This window comes from Fringilla coelebs (genome assembly GCF_963513975.1).
Source record: "Fringilla coelebs genome assembly, chromosome: 9".
Lineage (NCBI taxonomy): Eukaryota > Metazoa > Chordata > Aves > Passeriformes > Fringillidae > Fringilla > Fringilla coelebs.
This window is the reverse complement of record NC_140067.1, coordinates 10,573,061-10,595,537: the sequence shown is the minus strand read 5'-3', so window position 1 is coordinate 10,595,537 and position 22,477 is coordinate 10,573,061. Positions and strand designations below refer to the sequence as shown.

Sequence of the window (22,477 nt, the reverse complement as noted above, 5' to 3'; positions counted from 1 at the left end):
TCTGCAGATCCACAACGGGGCATTGAGAAATGTTGTTAGCTGAGGGGTCCACGGGGAGGCTGGGCAGGGGGGGCTGCCCACTGCCCCCAGCCACCAGCGGCTCTGCCCTGCCCACAGCCCCTCGCTGCAGGCACGGCAGGGAAAAGCAGCTCCGACCTCCTGCCCACGGCTGTGTGGCGCCAGCATCTGTTGCCATGACGACAGGGTGTCACACCTGCAGAGCCGCCATTCTGGGTACCAATTTGTGAGCCCTGTGCTGGATTTGTCAGATCATTGGTGAGGCGTGTAACCCCCCGGTCACCTTGCTGGGAGGGGGATGATCTGCGTTAAGCATCCAACCAGGCATCAGCTGGTAGACATGGGAGGGACACCAATTTAAAGCAGACAGGATTTTACACCACAAGCCTATTGGGCGTTGTAGACTCATGAGACAAGAAACAAAGACCCATTCATTTCCACATGGGGGCAAAGCACAGCCATCTGGATTCCTCCCCCACGTAGGTACTGAAAAGCAGTGCCTGTGGCACCACCAGCCTCACTGCTGGCCCTGGCCCCCCAGGCTGAGATGACCCCTCTGTGCTCCATCACTGCGAGGCACAGGGAGCACAGCTCACACTCTGCTGCGGGTTGCTCTTCTTTAGCTAAAGATTTATGGCTGTTTACAAAGCATACAGTAGCCAAACCACCTGAGGGAGGGCCCAGAGCCAGACTGTCATCTCTAGTGCTGCTATTTTGAGTGTGAGTTTGCAGCAGCAGCTGTCAGCTTCATGAACGTGTCCTTTTCCTGTTTCAGATTCTGTACAATAGCCAGAGTGTGGAGGTGGACGGCCACTCGATGAAGAAGCTGATAAGTGACCTCCAGCCTGACACGGACTATTCCTTTGTGCTAATGAACCGTGGGAGCAGTGCAGGGGGGCTCCAGCACCTCGTCTCGATCCGCACCGCTCCTGATGTCCTGCAAAGCAAACCCATCGCCACAAACAAGTACATACAGGAGGGAAAATTCACGCTAACTCTTCCCAAAGTGCAGACCACTGTGCCAGTTCGGTAGGTGCCATTCCTGGGTGGAGAAGGCAGGGTGGGGGGCTAGGGGTGGGGAGAGAAAGGCAGGGCAGACCTCTGCCAACATGTGGATTTTGTTACCTGGGAGTGAATTTCCAAGCAGGCTGTGGTACAGAGGCAGGCATTTACCCATAATATGGATCATGGCCTTGGCTCTTTCTGAGCAAATATTGATGTGTAATAAAATTAAGACAATTCTGTGACAGTTTGCCCTCACCCTGGTGGGTATACTCAGATGCTACTGGCAAAAAATGCAGTTGAGGATCAGGAGGGACTTTCTCTGACACTGTATAATATCCTTTAAATAAATAATGCCTAAAGCCTCAAGGAGATTAAAAAAGCGAGTTTGTGGAAGTCTTATTCGTTACTGTGGTATCCTTGAGCTGAAGCACAATTTCCCCAGGGTTCTTGCTACAATCCGATTATATAAATGTCCTTCTCACAGCTCCTACACCATCCTCTGGAACCCAGTCTGTAGATCTTCATTATCCTAATGAGTGGTAATGGCAGTATTCTCTTCTCTGGTGCGGCTGGAAACCAGCCTTTTCCTTACTGAGCTCTTTTGCTGTTTAAAGGCCAGGGAATGGAGTAGGTCATCCTTGAGTCATATGGCACACATTATTTGGTGACCTGCCAAATGGTCAGGGAGCCTGAGATGGCTCAGGGTCCAGTGTTTACACTTCCTTCCTTCCTTCCCAGGTGGTACTACATCGTGGTTGTGCCAGCAGACCAGAGCACCAGCACCCTGACTGCTCGGTGGCGGACGCCTGATGAGATGGAGCTGGACCAGGTAGGGCCTGCAGCAGCTGCTGGGCTGGAAGTGGTTCCCAAACAGCTCAGCACACTTTGCCCAGGCATCCTGGCAGCAGCATGGATGCAATAACGCAGGTGCAGGCTGCACATCAGAGATGGGGGCTGTGGGATGGGTGCCTCCTCAGCCTTTATTCATGACACTATGTAGGAAGGAGGCTGGAGTCAAGCTAAGGAGAAGCCACCTCCCAGAATATGCCCCCTTAGGAGACCACACTCGAGTGGTCTCAGAGCTCTGTCCAGATCCTGTTACAGGTTGTACAGTCCTTGCAGCCTTTTTCAGATAAAATGACCGTGCTAATATTGAAAACAAGCTAGGAAATAAAACTTGGTTTCAGTTTATTAAGCATTTTTGTCAGGAGGCTTTTCCCTCTCTGGACAGGACCTAAGCCTGCAGTGTAAATAAAGAATTCATTCTTGCATCTAACAGAACCCACACAGCTCCCTTCACACCTGCTTGTTAAAGGCTTTGAGCATTCACCAGCCATTACCCCATTACAGGATGCAGCTTGTCCTGTGCCAGGAGTGCTCTGACACCCGAGGCATGGAACATGTGCAGGTGTCAGGAGGCTCCCACACAAGGGCTTTGTGGGCTCTTCCTTCCCCACACGCACCACCATCCCCAAAGTGTAAAGGAAAAATTGCAAGAAATCACACACAGATCCATTAAGATAACAAAGTTGCAAGCTTGAAGCACTCAGAAATGACAAACAGACAGAAGCTGCAAGTCAGCCCTTGGCTTTATTTACACGATCACACAGTCGTTCTTGTGAGGTTCCAGCTCCACAAGGTGTATTTGTGGTTCTGTTCTGCAAATGAAGCACAGCTGTGTGATGGAGAACCATCACCCTGCATATTTTCATTGCAGAAGTTTTCCAGCACCACAGATGTCACAAGGAAAAGAAGACCAGCATGAGGAAGGTTGCTTTGGTTTTCAGCTTTAGATGGTTGAAAGCTATCAAAAGAAATAGTTTCTGTCTCTGTCTCACCCAGCCTCAGGCAAATTATTTAAGCCAAAGTTTTCATTAGCAGCCAGTGTCTTGCATATGTGATGTTTTGGAGTGCTCAGTTTGAGATCCTGGAGCTCTGATTTGCAAAGCCTAAGCATCCCCAGCTGCAGAGAAAGTCAATAGGAGCTGGATACAGTCAGTGCTATAAAGAAAATACTAAGTTTTCTTGAAAAACAAAACAAGCTGATGTCTTTTCAATTTGACATTCAAATTTAGTGGACTTTTTTTTGCATTAATGTTTTAGTGTTTCTGAAACAGTGTATCTGTAAAATTGGGATGATCACTTTTATCTTGACTCATATGTGTGTTTGGAAGATAAGATCATTAATGTTTGTGAAGTACTTGTAATAGTATAGTGATCAGCACCATAGAAAAACCCATGAGGAAATTATTAATTTTGTCTTCAGAGCTGGATTTGAATAGTAAGCAATAAACAAGGCCTCAGGCTGCATAATGCAAAGAAGAAAACAAAATGTGGAATATCTGCTCTTTGATTAAGCACTGTCTGTCCTGTGTATTGAACAAAGCAGGGACTTACAGAAAAGATAGCCTGTGACTCTGCAGTCAGGGGTGCAGCACAATGCACATACATAAGACAGCTGAATTAATTTTGCACAGGCAATATTAATTTTCTAATTTTTCAGGATCTGAACTATGCAGGCCTAGCAGTTTTCTGATGCAGTCTTTTGCTGTGCATTACATGTATAAGTGGCAGAAGCCTCCAACAACCTTAACCACAACTAGAGCCCTGTGGTTTTGTGTACATGCCCACAGAGCTGCACTTTCTGCTCCAGAGAGCTCAGCTGTAATCTCAGCCAGATGCAAGAGATGGGTGTAGGAAGCAAACTCCACACTCCAAAAACTATCTTTCTGCTTTTTCCCCTCGGGATTACAATGACATTTGTGGAACTAAGATTTCTCCAGCCTCTTTTTTTTTATTTCCTTCTTCTTTTTTTTATTTCTTTTTTTTTTTTTTTTCTGGTGATACTATAATGACAAGGTCTAGTTTTCCTAAATTGCTTCTATGTGAGTACTGATAAAAGAGCAAGGATGGACTGTCAAGGGGAAAGAGTAAGGGCTTTCTTACCCAGCTTCTCCTCCTCAGGGGGAATAAGCCCAGCTCAGCAGTGTGACTTTGTGTGCACATCACCATCCCTAGCCCTCTGATGTTCCCCATCTGCCCTGACAATGTTGCCTTGATAAATTTCTGTGTGAAATGTATTTCATCCTTCCTTCTTCATTTTGAATTAGAATTTCTCTTCCAAACTTGATCTTCATTTTTATTCATTGGAAAAAAATATCTTTAACCATTTGAGAGTCATTCTTAGCAGTGCAATTTGATTTTTGTGCATTATATCCTTTTTCATTAACTTGTGGCTGTGAAATTTGCTGTTTTTACTCTGAGCATTCCAGGAAATCTGTTACCATTCTGTGTGGTTTAAACAATACTCTGCCTGCAGCACAGCAGCAGGTGAGATACAGGGGCACTGGCAGAGGGAAAAGACACAGCAAATGTCACTGTTTCCCTGAACATTGGCATCAGCTGTAATTCACATCCAGTGTCTGTAGAGAGTGTGAGCTGCTGTCCAGACCAATAATTAGGCACAGAACATGACTCGGTTCTCTCACAGCCCGTTGGGATACATGACTCAGGGGGACAGTCGCAGCCAGGCTGTCTCAGCCCTAACATTTACCATGTCAGCTTCCCAGGACTCAGGACACTTCCAGAGTTGAGATCCTGGTGGAGGCTCTTGCAGTGAGGTTCTGTGACGGATGCCCCAGCAATGCCTAAATGGATAATCCTTGCTTCTGGCTCCTTAGTACCACCAGATACAAATCAAGCCCTGTTACCTTCTCGTCCCTTCCCTTCACCCCTGCCGAGTGCTCCAGCCAGGAAGGTGACAGTGTCAGGTGGTGTCATGCTGTCAGCAATAGTGATGGCACTTTGTTTGTCCCCAGCTGCTGGAGGCCATAAGCCAGGGGAGTCAGAGCAGGCGGCAGCGACGCCAGGCAGACAGACTCAAGCCCTACATTGCTGCTCAAGTGGATGTGCTGCCCGAGACCTTCACCCTGGGGGATGAGAAGAACTACAAAGGTTTCTACAACAAGCCTCTGTCTCAAGACCTGAGCTATCGCTGCTTCGTGCTGGCCTCGCTGGAGGATGGGGACACGGTAAGGACTTTCTGTGGGGGGCACAGCCTGTTCTGGCAGAGCTGAGCTGGGCTCAGGGCAGGCAGTGAGCAATTGCTGCAAGGCAGGATGACAGCATTTTCCGTGAAGGAAGGAGGGAGGCTGCATCGCTGGCCTGAAGGAGCGGAGGCAGCCGTGGGAATTGACTTGATAAATGGTGTTTTTGGAGGGAAATGGCACCGTGTGCTCCGCATAACAGATGAGTGTGGAGGACAGTGTCAACACAGGCGTTCTGCACAAGCTCAGTTCTGGTTTGCAGGGCTGTGCTCAGAGCCTTGGCACGTGGTTGGGATGGGTTCTCATTCTGCTTTGGTTCAAGTGTCTGTAGAAAACAGTCCACAAAATCCTACCCTGCACAGTGACTGCTGGGACTCTGCAGTGAACAGAGTGTTCTCCCTGCAAACCTGCCCTCACAGGCACTTCCCTGCCCAGAATTTCACTTTGAGATGACATCTGGAGAAGCATCTCCCATCACAGTGGATTATCAGCAGGGCAAAGGTGCACACTTCCCTGCTGTGTGGGGATTCCTGCTCCTGCATGTCTGTCTCCCTTCTGGAAAGCAGCAGCACACAGGGCCTGGGCATGGGAGAGGCTGGTGCAGTAAGCAAGGAGCAGCACTGCCAGAGCTGGACATCAGTGTCCAGGGCAGGAGGGGTGGTGGCAGCAGTAGCAGCAGCCAGTGTGTAAATAATGGAAATAATAGAGATGCACGGAATCCTTTGGTTGGATTCCAAGCTGTGGCTTCCTTCCTCAGCTTCATTTGTTTGTAATGGCTAATTAGGGCTGGTCAGGTTCTTCATTACTCATCCAGCTCATGTGTTCTTGTGGCAAGATGTGAGGGAAAAAGAGTCACAGATTAACAAAAGGTAAGGCAGAGGCCTTGAGATGACTATCCTGACAATCCCTTTCAAGAAGAGGTGGCCTTAACTAGTTGATCCCAGCCATAATCATCATCTTCTCACTAGCACAGACCTGCCACAGCACTCCAGTAAGCCAGCAGCCAGCAGTAGAACTCCTACAAACCTCCTATACCCTGCTCCTACAGACCACCTTTCTGCATCCCCTGCTGCAGCACATCCACTTTCATCTGGAGCATGAGGCACTCTGTCTAAGGCTGTCTCCCCCACCCAGCTCCTCTGAAATTGCTTGCTCTCTTAAGTGTCAGCGGGAGAGCGTAACATTGCCCTTCTTCAAAGGCAGAGGGAATGTGGTTTAAACACTGTCTCTGAGAGCAGGGGCACCTGCACCTCTCAGTCTGCCTCTGGAAATGCCACTGAGATAACTGTCCTTCTGATCTCTTCTGTCTCTGCCTTCCCTTGGAGGGCAACTCCTCCAGAGTGTGTCTGAAAAAGTATGAATCTCTGCCCCTTACACAAAGCTTTGGAGCTGGTCACACCTTGCTGCACACATGAGCGTGTGCTCCTTCCCTCCCCCACCACCGATGCGCCTGGACCTTCCTGGGGAGTCCCAGGAAAAGCCTTTTTGCTCCCTCACAGAGGAGCCACTTGCCCAAGAAAGGGGAGTCACAGGCTTTCTTGTCTGTGCCATGCTCAGAGCTGTAGCTGGCTCCCTGCCCTGTTGTTTGAACGGGACACAGGGGTGTAGGAACAGTCTGATGGGTTGCAGTGGTCCTGTGCAGATGTCGTCTAGGAACAGCATTAAACCAGGAGCTGGCAGCTATTTCAGTTACTGAAACAGCCCTTGTAGGGCTGAAAGGTTTCACAAAGTGGCAACCACCCCCCACACTTCTTTCCCAGACAGTGGCATCTCTGCTGATAAGTCTGAGGAGAGCAGCTGGGATGCTGAACTAGTGCGTGCTGCCAGAAGGATGTCCCAGATAAGAGCATTTCCTGTACTCCACAAATGTTTGAAACCAGCCTGGCTGCGATCAAGGGCACCTGTGAGAGCAGATCAAGATGTGCATTTGTGTGACACCAGCAGGCTTGATTCTTCCCTTTCTTCTCCTCACATATGTGAAGACATGAAGTGCATGTTTAAACTCCAGCCTTAAAGCAGAAGATTTATAGATCCACAGGCACCTCTTCTGTGACCAAAACCTTCTATGGCAGGAGCAGAGCTTTCTAACTCCTTAATGCCTGGCAGCAGGTGCTGCTCAAAAGCCACAGGCACGGAATTGATACAGCTCTGGCCCTCTCTAATAGGTAGAAAGGATTTGTTTTTGCAGCATTTAACCCTTCTGACCCAGCAATGCTGCACTGTGAGGGTGCAACACAGCTCTGTAAGCCTTAGGAACAGCAGCAGAACACCAGGTGTGTGGTGTCATTTTTCTGCAGGAAGGGTTTGGGTCTCTGCTGATTCTGTCTAGCTAGTGGGGCTAGAAGGCTGTCCCTTCAGGTTATAAATCACTGGGCTGCCACATTGCAGAAAGGAAAGGAACCAGTATGAATGAGCCTCTTTCTAAGGTCTGTTTATCAAAGACATCAGGTAGAAAATGTTCCTGTCATTTCATTCCTTTAAGAAAACCCGCCTCACCCAGCAGGGGTTTTCCTAATATAACTCTATCCTGAAGAGATGTGTTGATATCAGCACAGCAGGTATTGTAAACCACTTAGGAATCATCAGCCAGCCTCATTGTGCAATTGTTTGGGATTCAAAAGCTTGTGATTTGGCTCCAAGAAAGTCCAGGGCTGGCGAGTGGCTCTTAGCTGGGCTTCTTGAATTTTGCACCTCCCGGTCAGGTTTGTCAACCACGAAGTTGCTGGCACTGAAACTGTTTCACACCAGCAGAGTTGCTGGCACCCAGAATGTTTCCGGCCAGGCAGAAACTGTTGCCACAGCATGACCTCCACTGATGCCAAGGGAGGGAGTATCTCATGGTATGTGACCATTCTCTGCTAGCCAGCAGCAAGGGGAAACCTCAGCATTTCGGGGACGTAGCTGTTGCTGTAGCATAATGGATGCTTGCTTTTCTCTCCCTCTCCTGCCCGTGCTGTTCAGAAGAGATATGCAGCCAGCCCCTACTCGGATGAGATCGTGATGGAAGTGGCATCAGCGAAGCAGCAGGATGAACCAGAGATGCTGTGGGTGATGGGACCCGTCCTGGCTGTGATATTAATCATCATCATTGTCATTGCCATACTTCTCTTCAAAAGGTGAGATCCAGTCTGGGACATGGCAGTTATGGCATGAGCACTAGAGGTGCTGGTGCCTTCAGGGCCTTCCTTGTAACCTCCAGGTACAGGGTGCTCTGACAGACAGTCCTTGGTGGTCATGGGGAGGAGAAAGGTCCCTACCTGGCACAGCAGAAGGCTCCTTTGTAAGAAAGCAGAAGGGCTGGGTATGCAGAAGGTAGTTAACATCAGCCCCGGGACACAGCTGCTGTGGACTCTGGAAGCATATGAGCAGTGGGACAGCAGAGAGCAGCTTTGTCCCTAAAGCCAGTCTGACTGCTCTCTCATCACAGCTTGGATTGGCAGCCTTGGGAACTTCTCTAGTACTGGTTCTCTGTAGATATTGCCCACTTGATCTGTGACAGGAGCTGCCCCCTCTCCTGTGAATTTTGACTGAAGAACATGACCTGGGTGGTGAGAACAGGGCATGGACGTGCCAGGCTGAAATCAGAGTGGAGCTCTCTTCTTAGGGCCTCTCAGTCCTGACTACTGGATCAGGACCACCCTCACACTGTGCTCCCCATGGGAGCAGACACCTCCTTTTGCCTGTCAGAGCAATCCTGCTCCAGTTGTAACTGTAGCATGTGATGATTGTTCATCCTCTGGAGGAGCCATGGGTTGCATTTGCATGTGTTCATGTAGCCTGTTCAATTACAGTAGGTCATCCTCTATCAGCTCAGCTCTGAGGTTCTGCTCCTCCTGGGCCCTCTATTTACATATGTCTCTCTAGCTGGGGGAGGGAACTGCCTTTGTTGTCTGATTAAATGGAGTTCTGCTGTGCATGTGCAGTCAGTGCCTTTCTGTGTCAGTGATCATCTCCTTTCTTCTGTTCCTGCTTTTCTCTGGATCTAGTAAGCAAGAAAGGTATGAATCCATTTTATCTTTTTGTTTTCCTAAAATTTCAAGTCTATTTCCCTTTTTAAAAATCAAGCCTGAAGCTACTAAGGGTCATCTTTGTTTTTGGGAGTCTGGAGCATGCCAGCCTTTGGAGTTTACAAGGACTTTGTTTCCTCAAAGGTATCAGCCTCCTAGCAGTTGTCAGCCTCTCATAGCTCTCAGGGAGAAGTTCCAACATAAAGACTTCCCAGATTGCTTTTGCAATTAAATTAAAAATCAAAAAACCCCGACAATAACAGCAGTTATAGGGGTTCCTTTGTTTTCTCAGTCACTTCAGACTGAGAGCTGTTCCCTCAAGAATGCAGGTGCATCCTTGCAGTCTCTAATGAGGAAGCTTTGAGAGAATACTGGGCAACTGTAAGAAACAGCATGTTTGCTGGCCTTTAATGAGAGAAAATGTCCCCAGAGGGGATTTCTGTACCAGGGCCCCATAGAAGATATTCCCACCTTGCCTTAGCTTTGCCTTGTCCATGAGTCGTGTGGGTGGAGCACCAGGAAGCACCAGCCTGCAGTGCCCAGATCTGACACACATGTCCCTGCTGCATCCTCACCCATGGAGGAGCAGCATATCCTCTTCCAGCACCACCCATGTGCCCAGAGTGATGCTGTGGTTTTGGCTGTCCAGCCTCTCTGTGGAGGCATTTTCTCCCGAAGGTATCTGTGTGTAATATTCACGATGGCCACTCTATAATGGGAATGAATTGAAGCTGAGCAGCAGTGGGTAGCTTGGGATCTGAAGTATGGTTTAGGAGTTTCCCTGACTGGGCTAATGAGGCAGAGATAAAGTTGAATTATGTTAATCCCTGACTGCTCTCTCATCACACCTTGGATTGGCAGCCCATTTGCTGTGCCCATTCCCCAAAAAGGATGGCCCAGTTTGCTTGAGGACTGGTACACCACAGCACATTGCCCACCCTGCTGTGCTCCTGACAGGAGGTTTATTTGTTGGCTGTGTATTCTCCATTCCTTCTATCAATGCTCTCAGTCCTTCAGCTCTTTTGTCTTGGTCCAGGCAGCTGGAAGGCTTTGGAGATGTTGAGATGCCTGAGAGTAGGGTAAGACTCACAGGCTGGTTCTCTCCATTGAACAGCTCCAGTGTTTGCTGCAGCCTCAGGCTGCAGATGGAGCTCACAGGCTGGGCCACACAAGGAACACACACAGGTTTCACTCATGATTGATGCACTTTGTTTTCTCTAAGTGCCTCTCATTAGTGGCAGCCCAGCATGCCCAGCCTCTGATGGAAGTGAAAGTGCCCTGTGCCTGTGAGAGCATTTGGGATCATGCATAGTTCAGGGTCATTATTATCCAGGGATGCAGCTGCCTTTGTGCAGAACCCAGCAGCCCTTCAGTGTGCTTCCAGGGGCCTCACAAGGAGGACCAAAGCAGAGACTGATTGTGCCATTTGCAGGCTGGTAAATGTGCTAGCATTTGTGTACAGCAGCAGTGTTGCAGCTCCCTCTCTTCCAGGAAACATCAGGTCAGCAGAGGAGTTCAGGCAAAATCCATTTGGGGACTGTAGCCAAAAGACAGTCTCTGTATTCTTGCATGCTCAGTCTGTTGGCCAGGTGCCAGGGTGATTACAGGCTCAGAAAAGAGAACTGCTGTGCTCTCCTGCTCAACACCCTTCTCCAGCCCTTGGGTGTACCCACCATATTTGTAATCTAGAGCTAGAAGTGGGACTAGAAACTCTGCTTACAGTATTATATTTTCCTTAATATTCACTTGTCCACTTTTTGATTGGATCTGTCCCTGCTTTGCCTGTGAATTCCAGCAAGAGCCTGAGGTGGTGGCATCGCTTTAGGCATAAATATAGCATGAAGAGACAACATTGTATTTTATTGTTCCATTAATACACGCCTTGGGTGCCTTCAACCATTCAAGACATGTATTAATGGCCCAATAAAACACACCCTGAAGAGCCTTTACACTATTATATTACAGCATTCTATATTTAAATATTTCTAATACTTGAAAAAAAAATTTTATTATATCCTTCCACTACAGGAAATAGTTCCTAGAGACAGCAGTAAGAGGAAACAGTAACTTGCATCTATCTGCATTTTCTGTAATAAATACTATGCAGAATACCACATTTCAAAACTGCCTCACTAATCAAACATCTGACATTGCTTATATATAATCTTTCCTGTTTCATTGATGGGAAATTGGAGTCACAGAAGATGATGTGACTTACCCAGAGCCCCAGGAGCCTGGGATGCTCCTGGATGTCTGGGACACACGGACCCAGACTCCTTCCTAGGGTGATTCATGCCAGTCTCTGCCAGAACTCACCTGCTTGTCTCTGCCCTCTCTGTCCACAGAAAAAGGGCACATTCCCCCTCTTCCAAGGATGAGCACTCCATCGGCCTGAAGGACTCACTCTTGGCTCACTCATCTGACCCAGTTGAGATGAGGCGGCTCAACTACCAGACTCCAGGTAAGGAGCAGCTCATCCCCTTGAATCCTGCTTCCTCTGGTTCCCCTTCTCCATGTCCCCATGCCAGAGGCAGAGTTGCAATCCTTCCCACCCTCCAGGAGATCCACACCTTCTCAGTCACAGTGACACAGAGTGGGCTTTAGACCAAGGATGTCCAAGTATCTGCTCTCTGGGTTGCAAATCCTTCTCGCTGGCCCTGTCACTGCAGGCCCATGAGGCTGGGGAGCCTGGATGGGGCTGGCCTGTTGTGTGGTGTGTGTCAGACACGGTGTGAAGCTCATTACACTTGTCCTGAGCTGGGAGGAGCCTCCGTGCAGTTGGGAGTGTCCACACCTGAGATGTTCCCAGGTGCTGAACTGGCTTCACCCTGGCTCAGCTTCAGTGCTGTGCACAACTGGTGCAGTATTGGCCACATGGGCTGCACCTGGGGCAGTCAGGAGGTACATAGAGCTCTTACACTGCTGAGGGTGTCCCAGCAGCTTCCTTCTGGGATCTTTGGTGAGCTGACTCTCCTGCTCTGCTCAGCTAAGGGTCAAGAGAAGAGCTACCTGCAGACTACAGTGCTCTGCAGCCAGTGCTGTGGCCCACTGAAGAACTCTGCTGATCATGGTGGTCTCAGTGCAGAGGATGATAGTTCAGTAAAAGCCATTCTCTGCATGCTGCTTTCACTGGCCTGGGATGCCTCAGGCTGTAGCTTTGCCAGCTCATGGAGGCAGCTGTACTTCACACTGCAGAAAGGTCTTGTGCTGCTGCTTTGTGTCTGCACGTCTCTGATGGCACGGAAAGCACAGTACCTGTCATTGTAGTGATCAGAGACAGGCTCTGCCCTGACTCATTCAGAGCCTTTCAGAGAGTCCAAGTCCCAGATGAACTGAGGGAGCACTTGGGCTTTTGTGATGGAGGGAGCAGTTCAGCAGCAAATGAGGCACATACAGTTCTCTTCTAACTTGCAGCTCCTCCTGGTCTCTAACCTACTTTCCTTTTCCTCCTGCTGCTCATTCATCTAAGAGCTTTCATCTAATAGGAGAGTTTTGAAGGGGCCATTTCCTGATGTAAAACTGCTGTGTCTGGCAGGGGGGGCAAGAACAGCCTTTCCTGTTGCCACTCACAGCAGTCTGGCTCACATCTGGGGTGTGCTACACCAGCACATCTTTTTCAGTGCCCAGGCAGCTGTCAGGAGTCTGTAGTTAGTGCATCTCCAGGCAGAACCAGTGGCAGATCTCACGTGTGGGCAGCAGCAGAGCTGGCACGTTAATTGGTCACAGCACAGCACAGGATGGTGTCACAGCATGGGAGGAAAATGCTGTGGGGAGCAAGGAAGGCACGTGTGCCAGAGGAAGAACATCTCAACAGGCAGATCACCAGGAGCACCACTAAGGAGGGGGTCACACACAGTCAGCAACAGCGTGCAGCTTCTTGAGGAGGAGCACAGTGATAAACAGCTGTGCGTGGGGACAGGCCTCTGGGACATGTCTCCATGTGGACACAAAAGCCATCTCTGCCGTGTGCTTGTGGCTTGCATTGCGTGAATCGTGACGAGTCGGGCTTGCACCTGCTCCCACCTTCAGAGAGGTCAGGGTGTTTGCAGCAAGGATGTCTCTTGCTAGGCCTGTGGCAAGGTTCAAGAGCTGCCATCAGAGAGAGAGGGAGCCAGGAAATTTCCTTTTCCTGTCTGTGAGTGAGGATAAGCCAAAGATGCTGCTCATTTGTAAGTTTGCAGAGCTCCCTGGAGAGACAAAACCAAGCCAGAGTGCGCAGTTCACTCGAGACAGCAGCAGGACCCTGGGATACCGCCAGACACTGCTCCCCCACCAAGAGACAGCACTCTGTCCTCCTCCCCTTCTCCCTGCTGCATCCCTTGTGAGTCTCTGAGGAGTGGAAGAGGGTGTTGTGCAGCTTGAAGTGACTGTTCCGCTCCTGACGAGCTTGTCCTCATTAATGAGGCGCATGAAAGCCACCAAGCCCAGTGGGCCCAAGCTGTTGCCCCTGTCACCCGACGGAGGTCGAGGCAGTGCTGTGAGGATGCATTGACAAGAGGTGCTGGCCACCAGCCCTGGTAGTCGGTCTCCCTGCTGGAGCTTGCTGAGCAGGGAAAACTTGTTTAATGCATAATTAATTGGTCTACTGTTATTAAATATTAAGCTTTTCATTTTTGTGGTTTTTACTTCAGACAAGGGTTATTCCCCACTGTTGGCCTCCCTGTACCAATGTACTGCCGTGCCAAATCACTGAGAGGATACAGGACTGGGCAGTGTCCCAATACACCATGAAAGGAGACTGAGCTGTGCTGCTGATGAGCTGTGAGCAAGCTGGAGGATCAGGGGCACTGAGCAGAGGTGGCTGGGGCTGAGTGCAGTGCCCCTGGCCATCAAGTATCAAAGATGCCCCCTGTACCTGCCATCGACTGGCCCTTGCAGGCTTCCCTGGGGTATGGGGCTGGGGCCAGTGGTGTGCAGTGAGAAATGCAGCCTCTCAGTGTCACATGAAGGCCTGTGGACTCACTCCCTTGCAAGTAGCTCCAGCTCCAGGTGTTTGCCAGTGTCAGGGAACAGCCCTGGCCAGAGCCAGCAGCCTGCCAGTTGCAGAGCAGCCCCAGGGCCAGGCAGTCAGTCCTGTGTTGGAGGGAAGCTCCTGGTGCTGTGGTATATGGTGCTTTCCTTTTCATCTTCATCTCGTTGTCTTTCCGTCTCTGAACCTCTGCAATGATGACTAAAGGCTAATGGGATTTCTGTTCTTGCCCCATTTCTTTGCAGGTGCCAGTGTCCCCTGTTGCCCGAATATCTCAAGTTAGTTTTAACTCCTGTTTTTATCTTTCGACACCTTTTGCTTTTTCTTTCCCTTTCTCTCTCATATCTGTATTTTTTGTTTCAATGTCATGAAGATCACCTTCACTCACAGCAGACTGTAAAATGGCAGTGATTCACTTTCTGACATGTGTGGGGCCAGGCTCGGTACTGCTCGCACGGCACTACAGCAGCTCACTGCAAGACAGTGCAGAAGGGAAGGTCCCGAGTGATGGGCTGCCAGGAGGCCTCTGCAGCAGCCCTTTTCCTGCTCTCCAGCCTCCTACCCCCTCAGAGTGGGAGGCCAGGCTCTGCCATGGTGCCAGGCCTGCAGCTGGCCCTGCATGGGGACTGATAACCTTGGCCATTCTGGAGTGAGTGACCAGCTAAAAATCCCAAATGGCCAAATTGAAGGGGGCTCTTCAGTGGTTGAACACACTCTCTTCCTACCTTGGGCAGACTGGTTTCTCTAGGCTGGGTCACCTCTGTCACAGGCAGAACACATGATGGTCTCTGGGCAGCCTGAGCTTGGTCTGCTTGGCAGTGTGGGTACCAGAATCCCGGGCACAAAGGAGGCACTGACTGCTCTAGCAGCTTGGATGGAGTAGTACCAGCCTGCAGATAAAAGTGCCCCCTTATCTCTTGTCTTCTGAGCTTCAAGTTCATCCTCAAACAACGCTAAAAGCATGGCCACCCTCCTCTGGGATGTACAGGCAGCTGTGTATGCACACAGGAGCGGGAGAAGTATGTGGGTTAAATACTGACTGCCCCTGGGAGCAGAGCCAAGGGCTTTGCCATGTGTGTCCCTGCAGGCATTGTGAGACCTCTGAGCTCTTCTAACCTCGTGGTGAGCTCACTCTTCTCTTGCAAGAGCAATTGGAAGAGCTTGTGGATGTCCTGGCAGTGTGTGCAAATCTCTGTCTTGCCCTGCACTGTCAGTGGCTGTTTTTCTAGGTTCACAATAATGGGATTCCAACCACCTCTTTTTCCCCACCTGCTCTTGCAGCTCTTTTGTTGCTGCAACACTTCTCTGGCTGGCAAAACACAAGTTTGAAGAGACCACCTTGTGTTTCTCAGCAGAGATGAGGGTCTGCAGCTCTGCTGTGGTCCATGGCTCTGCTGTCCTACGTTCATAACCATGTTGGAAGAAACACATACTTGTGACTGTGTTCCAGTCTCTTTGTCCTTCCTGTCCCACACTTCTGTCTTGGTCCCACACTGTTCTCATCATTCAATTGCTCATGAATGGCAGCTCTGCAAAGGCTGCTCCTGAGCTACAGCCTCAGAGTTCTGGCATGAGTGAGGAATTTGTGCCAAAACCAGCATCATCTCTGTCCCTTTGAGGGCTTGCTCAGCCACCTCGGGGATCCTGATGGGTGAAGTTGCAAACAGGACATCTGCAGGAGGACCTCAGCACAAGGCAGAATAGGGGTATTTCCTTCTCCACCTGTCTGTGTGTTCTCAGACCGTCCATGGATAGCTGTGCACTGCCGAGTGATGGCAGGATGAGTGTGTGCTGGATTGGGTCTTGCTGTGTGCAGTGATGTCAGATGTTTTATGCAGAGGTCTGAGGTGTAACACTTCCGTGTTATGACCTTGTGACTTGTCACCACCGTGTAAAATGTGTGTACCCAGCCTGGGGACTGCTCCATCACCTCTGTGGCCCATCACTGCCATCTGTGGCAGTGTTCAGCCTCCTGAGCAATTGAGAAGCTTCTGGCTGTGCTCCAGCCTGTCTCCCTGGGTGTGAGTCAACAGCTTCAGCCTATTAATAATCATCATTACCCATGTGGGGTTTCTGGGAAACCCATAGAGCAGCCGATGGAGTCACGAGCCTTGGGATTTGGATGACGTGTTTCACAATCACATTCCTGCCAGTTCAACAGCTCAGCATCAGAGAAGGAGGTTGTGATGGTTAAGCTCTGAGTCCCAGGGCCTCAGGAGGGCTCCTCCCAATCCCACATGCACACCCCCCCAACAGTGCCTGTCCCCTGTGTGGGATCTGTAAGATCCCTTCCTCTGGGCCTTTCTGCTGAGCAGGGTTGGCTGTGCCCAGGATGTGCTGTAATGTTGCATCTCTGGTTTAGGCAGGGCAAGACTTCTGCCATGGCATGAGCTGCATCCCAGCTCACAGCAGCCTCCCAGAAGCTGCTGGAGGGCACATCACTGCCCATGGTGCCTTGCATGAGCCAGCCCAGAGGAGCTGGATTTTGGGCCCTGGAGCGGGCTCTGCCTCTGGAGCATCACTGAAGAGTTATGCAGCTGTGAGCAGAGCTGCTCCTCAGCTCTCAGAACCCTGTGCAATGTCCTACCAGGGAATCAGCCATTCTTCTGTGGGGCCCTTCTCATCCTTCTCTAATGCCCCCAGGACTCTGACAGCATCTGCCTACTCAAAAAGCTGTGCACCTGCGCTGCAGAGGTTTCACTGCAGCTCTGGCAGAATTTCTTTGTGGCTAATGCCAATGTTAGGGGTAAGCAAGAGGATCAGCCTAAGCCCTTGGTGGCGGGAGCACCAGTGTGTTCAACTTCAGCCCATGCGGGAGCCCGGGAAGCGCAGTGACAGCAGTGACAGCAGTGACAGCGTATCCTCGGCCTGTTCCTGCCAGGGGTGGCCGAGCCCTGCCCGCTGCGTGGCCTGCTCAGTGTGCCCGTGGCTGCACTGTCCGAGCATGCTCACCCGGTCATGCCCATTCTGCACATCACCTTTGTGTTCTGTCCACGCCCCGCGCTCCGGGACTGTGTGCCGCATGCCCTCAGCTTCCCTCCATCCCGCCCGGCGCTTCCCATGGTCACACGTGTCCGCCTCGCACCCACCTCCTGGGTTTGCTGTGCACACGCTCTTGCTGAGCCTTCCTCGGCCATGCAGAGCTGTAACTGTTCTCCTCTCCCTCCTCCCTCCTTGTCTCGCTTGCAGGCATGCGTGACCACCCCCCCATCCCCGTGACCGACCTCGCTGACAACATCGAGCGGCTCAAGGCCAACGATGGGCTGAAGTTCTCCCAGGAGTACGAGGTGAGCCTGAGAGCGGGACGGGCAGCAGGGTGCACTGGTGCTGGCCAGGGCCCCAGCAGAGAGGAACTGGTGAAAGCTGAGCTGTGCCTCCCCTGCAGCAGCGCTGCATGGTCAGTCCCCATGCCGGCCCTGGGAGCCTGCCAGCTCTCCCTGCCAGCCCCACAGTGGTGGGAACTCGCCTTGAGCAGTTGAAGCATGGCTGGTACAGGGAGAAGGCCTTGCAGGAGAATGCATGGCAGTCTGCCATGCTGCCGCCATGGTTATGGTCTTAGGAGTGAATAGGAGCTCATGTCTGCCTACCTGGAAGTGCCACTGATTATTTGTTCTGCTCCGTGGGGGCTGCACTCCATCCAGGTTGGCTGATGTATTTTGGTCTGCAGTAAGCTGTGCCCATTCACTTCCATCTGTGTTCAAAGCTTTGCTCTCTGCACCATCCTCTGATGCCAGCAAACATGCGTTGTGAGCTTTCATTCCTGCTTTCCCCATCTAATCTCCCACTGGACTGTGCTGGCATTAGCCTGTGCCATTCAGCATCAGTGCTCACAGAAACTGCTAATGTCCCACTGCCCTAGAGTAGTCCAAACTCCAGAGCTTTCCGTGCCCGTGACCTGCAGTCATGAGCTGCAAACCTGCCTGCACTTCTGGATCATGCTCCCGCTGTTTTCCATGTCTCTGGTGCAGCCCTGGGTAGTTACTGTCTGCATCCACCACGTTGCTGCCTTTGCTCACACACACAGGCATGTGCTGCATGCTTGGGGAACCTCTCCACTGCACCTCTCTCAGCCCAGCTCCCTCCAGCCCTGCCCTCTCCTCCCTGAGAACACCTTGCCAAAGGGAGAGAATTTGGAGGGAAAGGGGCTGACCTGCCCGAGGGCTGCCTCACCTATTTTGGCACTCTCCAGGCTTCGTGATTAGGTTGCAACTGCTTAAAATTGGGAAAAGTTCCTCTGCAGCCATGAGAGCAGGAATGGCAGGATGATGTTTTGCTGTGCTTATATGCAGAGCCCTCTTGAGCTGCAGGGGACTTGTAAATAAACCCCCCACTAGTATTAAAGAGGGAATAAATTTGGGAAGTGTTCTTTGCATGTGTTATCACTTCTGTTTGAATTGTTATCTGCCTGTGCCTGTGGCCACCCCTTCCTGCACCATACCTACACTGATTTATGAGATGAGATCAGAGCATTTGCCCACAAGGTAGGATTATATATGCCAGGAAAGGGAAAGCAGATCTCTGTGTTGGGAAGGTAAGAGACGAATTCCATCTAGTTCAAAGGGTGTGCTGCATGTATCTGAGGAAGGCACAGAGCTCTGTTTTTGCTTTGGGATGCCAGGTGGAGGGTCTTGGCATCCCTCTGCATTTACTGTCTGAACCAGAGAGATGAGCTGCAGCATTACATTGTGACTTGGGAAATGTTTAAAGGAATAATGTGCTTCCCTTGCAGTTACCTGTGTGCTCATGTATGTCCTGCCAGTGGAGCCAAAGTGTGCAGTCATATCTGTCTGCCTTGGGCTTTTTGTTACCAGTCCAACTGAAGTGTTAAGCAGGGCTGTCCACTCTGCTACAGGCAGGCTGTGGTTCTGCTGCACAGTGGGGATTCAGCAAGATCCAGTGTCTCTGCACTCCCATCCTCACACTAGGCCTCTGCTCAATAGAGCCTGCAGCATAATACTGAGCTGTGGGAACTGTTTTTGAAAAAATGAGCATTAAATGAATTCTCTTAGCTGCTTTCATGAGCCTCTCTCTTCTCATTTCTCTTTCTTTAGAATATCATGGCTGGTTGAGAGCACCAATCAGTTGTACTTCTCATGTTGAAGCAGCTATTAAGTAGCTGATTGTTGCACATAATTTTTTTTCCTCTGGATTCTGCTGTGTTTGACTCCTCATCATCAGAAAATTGCTGAACATGACAGGCTTGTAGAGTGTTTGACACTAGGACGGACCCAAAAGTAGAAGGGGTTGCACCTTGTTGGCATGTGGGGATCAATGCAATCATTTCCCATTTGAAATGCCAGTGAGAAGAATCCTGGACTGAGTTTGAAGAGAGCAGCAGCTGCCTGTGCAGGACTGCTGTGGCGGCGGGTCTGTTCTCATCCTGGTCCCTGTGTGTGTGGGTTTGGCAGGGCAGCAGTGCCTTTGATAGGAGGGCTGCAGGGCAGGACAGGCATGGCATGTGCTGCTGACTAAGGAGATCTGCAGAGTGGGTGGGGAAAGAGCAGAGGTGGGAGGGGAGCAGGCTGATCGGCCCCTGTGGGAGCCTGAGACAGGAACCACAGCTCAGCACATGCTTGCATTTGCAGTAAGCGTTGATACAGTCCCAGTGTTCACCCTGGGACTCTGTGAGCCCCAGACCTTACATAGAGCTGAGTGGTGACCCAGTGCTTTGAGAAGTGAAGGCTCTGACCCTGTTCCCCATGGCATAGTGGTGCTGCCAGAATGGGCATAGCACAGCTGAGCAGGGAGACACAAGGGAGGAAGGCATGGCAGGTGAGCCCCCAAGGCCCATTTGCTGTTTGATTGTGCTTTGAAATAGTTGCATTTTAAGTGTTTTTGTAGAGCAGCCTGTCAGCCTAACATCTCTATGGGGTGCAGGGCTGTTTATAGATGGCTCACATTCCAGGAGCAGTGGCACCACAGGCAGAGAGCAAATATTTAACAGCACTTTTAACCATTGAGGCCAGCTGGCCTAGAGCCATCAGTCTGGCTCTTGCCTCGGCTGTGCAAGCAATAGCAGGGTAACCTAGACACAGGTGACATGAAACAAGACCTGTCAGCACCTCCCCACATGCCTGGGAAGGGGGCAGGAAGGGTGGCAGAGATTTCTCACAGCCGTCTGACCTCTATTCCCACAGGTGAGAGAACAAATAATATTGCTCACACCAGTGTGCCAGCCCGCGTGGCCGTGCAGCCCACGTGACAAAGCCAGCACAGAGCAAGCTGTGGGCTGGCTGCAGCGAGCAGGCTCCTGGGCTGTGGGTTAGCCCTCACCCCGGCACCTGGGGGCCATTCCATCTCTAGCTCCTCTTGCCCTGGTGCGGCAGGAGAGGCTGAGATGCAGTTGCTGGGAGCTGAGCCGTCTGCAGGCGCAGTTCACTGCTGCCATCTGCTCTGGCACAGGGCAGCACGCTGTGCAGGCAGGCAGCAAGCCGGGGAGCAGGGCACAAGGGTCTGGCAGCTGCTTCTGGCCTGGCTGCACCGGGAGAGTATTTCAGTTTTAGTGTACAGTGAAAGCTATGGCGAATTTACAGTGTGGGATTAATGGAATTAGATAAGTAGAAGGAAGGCTGAGCCCCCTGACTGTGGATGTGCAGTGGTGGCAGGTGCTGTCGCTGTGTTGGAGCTCCTCCTGTGGGCACCTTCCCGTGCTGCAGCCTGTGCTCCCGGGGCGGGATCCTGCCCTGGGACAAACCGGTCGGAACACACCACATCTCACACTCTGCTGCTGCATCCACCAGGCTGAGCATTGCTGTCCCCTTTGGTGCTGTTAGCAAACACAGGACAGGCTGGCTCCAACCAGCACTGCTTCCTGCTCTCTTGTAGTGCTCTAGATTCTGCATCACCTTCCCAGGAGAAGATTTTTTCCTTACTCCTTTACAAACTGCATCCTAAGGCTATTGCCCCTCATGTCCATCTAGTGTATGGCCCCCAGGAGCAGAGCAGAGCTGGTGATGAGAGCCAGGCAGTGGGGCACTGCCTGGCTTGTTAGTTCTTAGTAATCTTTAGGTTGTGTGAGATTTCACTGTACTCCTGCTTCCTAATGTGGTAGGACGGCTGCAGACCTTTCCTCACAGTTTCCTGTGGAGAGAAGCACTGGTGGTTTGCCCAAATGCTGTGTTCACTCTGAGGACACTGCAGCTCCCGTGCCTGCAGCCCTGGCAAGGCAGGTTAGGAAGCAGCAGAGCTGCTTGGGTCCTGGGGCCAGTGAGCCCAGGAGGGTGCAGGTAACACCCAGGGAGCTGGTTTAATGGCTCGCCCGGTTTAGTGGCTCATTGGGAGGCTGCCTGGCGGGCACAGGGCGCTCACGTTCCCGTAATAAGAATAATAAGGCTGAAGTGCTGCCAGCCATTGATTCAGAGGCACATTATGTCCTCATTTGAGGCGTGGTGCAGATTGACAGTGGTCAGTGCTCCTGCTAATGTGGTTGATTTTACAGGAGGACAGGAAGCACTCACTGCCTGTGCATCTTCCTGTCCCCGTGCCCTTGTGCAGCTCCCTGAGCTGCTGTGCTGCCCCGGGGCGCTGCCTGCCTGGGCTCTCCACGCCGGGCAGCAGCAGGGCCTCAGCATGCAGAGAGATTTTGGAACTGCACTAAGGAAGGGGAGCAGCAAGCCCGAGGTGGATTGTATCTGAGAGTCAAACTGGCACTCAGGGATGTTTGCAAGGCATTTGTAAAGTGCTCTAGAGTCTGTCAAGGAGAAAGCCTTTTTCCAATCTTTTTTCAATGGTCTGATTCTGTCTTTATGGCAGTAGCAGCAGGGATCCCTGAACTGCTTTGGTGAAATTGTTCCTTGCACTTCCATGCTGGGAAGGAGGAGTTTTACTAATTGGGCTTTTTCTTAATTTGCACTTGCTGTCTTACAGCATCTCCCTGTCACTTTAAAGCAAAGCAAAAGTCATGGTGCTTTTAAGTTTCCTCCTGGCTCATTTCCTTCCAATTTCCCAGCCCTTCTGCTTTCTAGGAAGAATGTGTTTGTTGGGAGTGTTACTCTGATCAAGTTTTGGGATGAAGCAGTGATTCCCGTGAGCCCCCCAGCAAGGAACAGGAGCAGACTCCTGGTGCCAGGGCAGTCGTGGAGCAAGGTGGGGACACGAGGCAGTGCTACTGCACACAGGGGCTGCAGAGCATTGTACGGAGATGGGACAAGGCGTGCCAACCACTGCTCCATGTAGAGTCTCCAACTCTCTCCAAGGAGCCCATCATCCTCCCATTTATTTACTCATTTGTTTGCCTTAAAGGGGGGAACAGGTGTACATTAATTCATCACCAGAGTTTAAATTAAATCATTTTACTTCTAAATGAGTCACTAATTTGCAGGAGTATTTAATTAGAGCCTCTTTGCACTCAGGTGCTGTAGTAGTTCTGACTTCCTCACCTGTTTGCCCTCTTAAGAGGCTGATGATGATTAGACTATTTCTGCACATACTCA

At 51.0% G+C, this 22,477-nt stretch overlaps 1 protein-coding gene across 1 annotated transcript in view; it reads left to right on the top strand.

Annotated features, from left to right (window-relative positions):
* The window catches only part of PTPRF (protein tyrosine phosphatase receptor type F), a gene marked incomplete at both ends in the record, with an annotated part of 243,257 nt that overhangs the window by 201,225 nt on the left and 19,555 nt on the right, over positions 1-22,477 (top strand). Inside the window, 6 exons of the mRNA XM_084211481.1 lie at positions 794-1,047; positions 1,762-1,852; positions 4,842-5,054; positions 8,031-8,185; positions 11,422-11,537; positions 17,235-17,332. Of these exons, the coding sequence (XP_084067607.1) occupies positions 794-1,047; positions 1,762-1,852; positions 4,842-5,054; positions 8,031-8,185; positions 11,422-11,537; positions 17,235-17,332 (927 nt within the window). The remainder of the gene's footprint in view (positions 1-793; positions 1,048-1,761; positions 1,853-4,841; positions 5,055-8,030; positions 8,186-11,421; positions 11,538-17,234; positions 17,333-22,477) is intronic.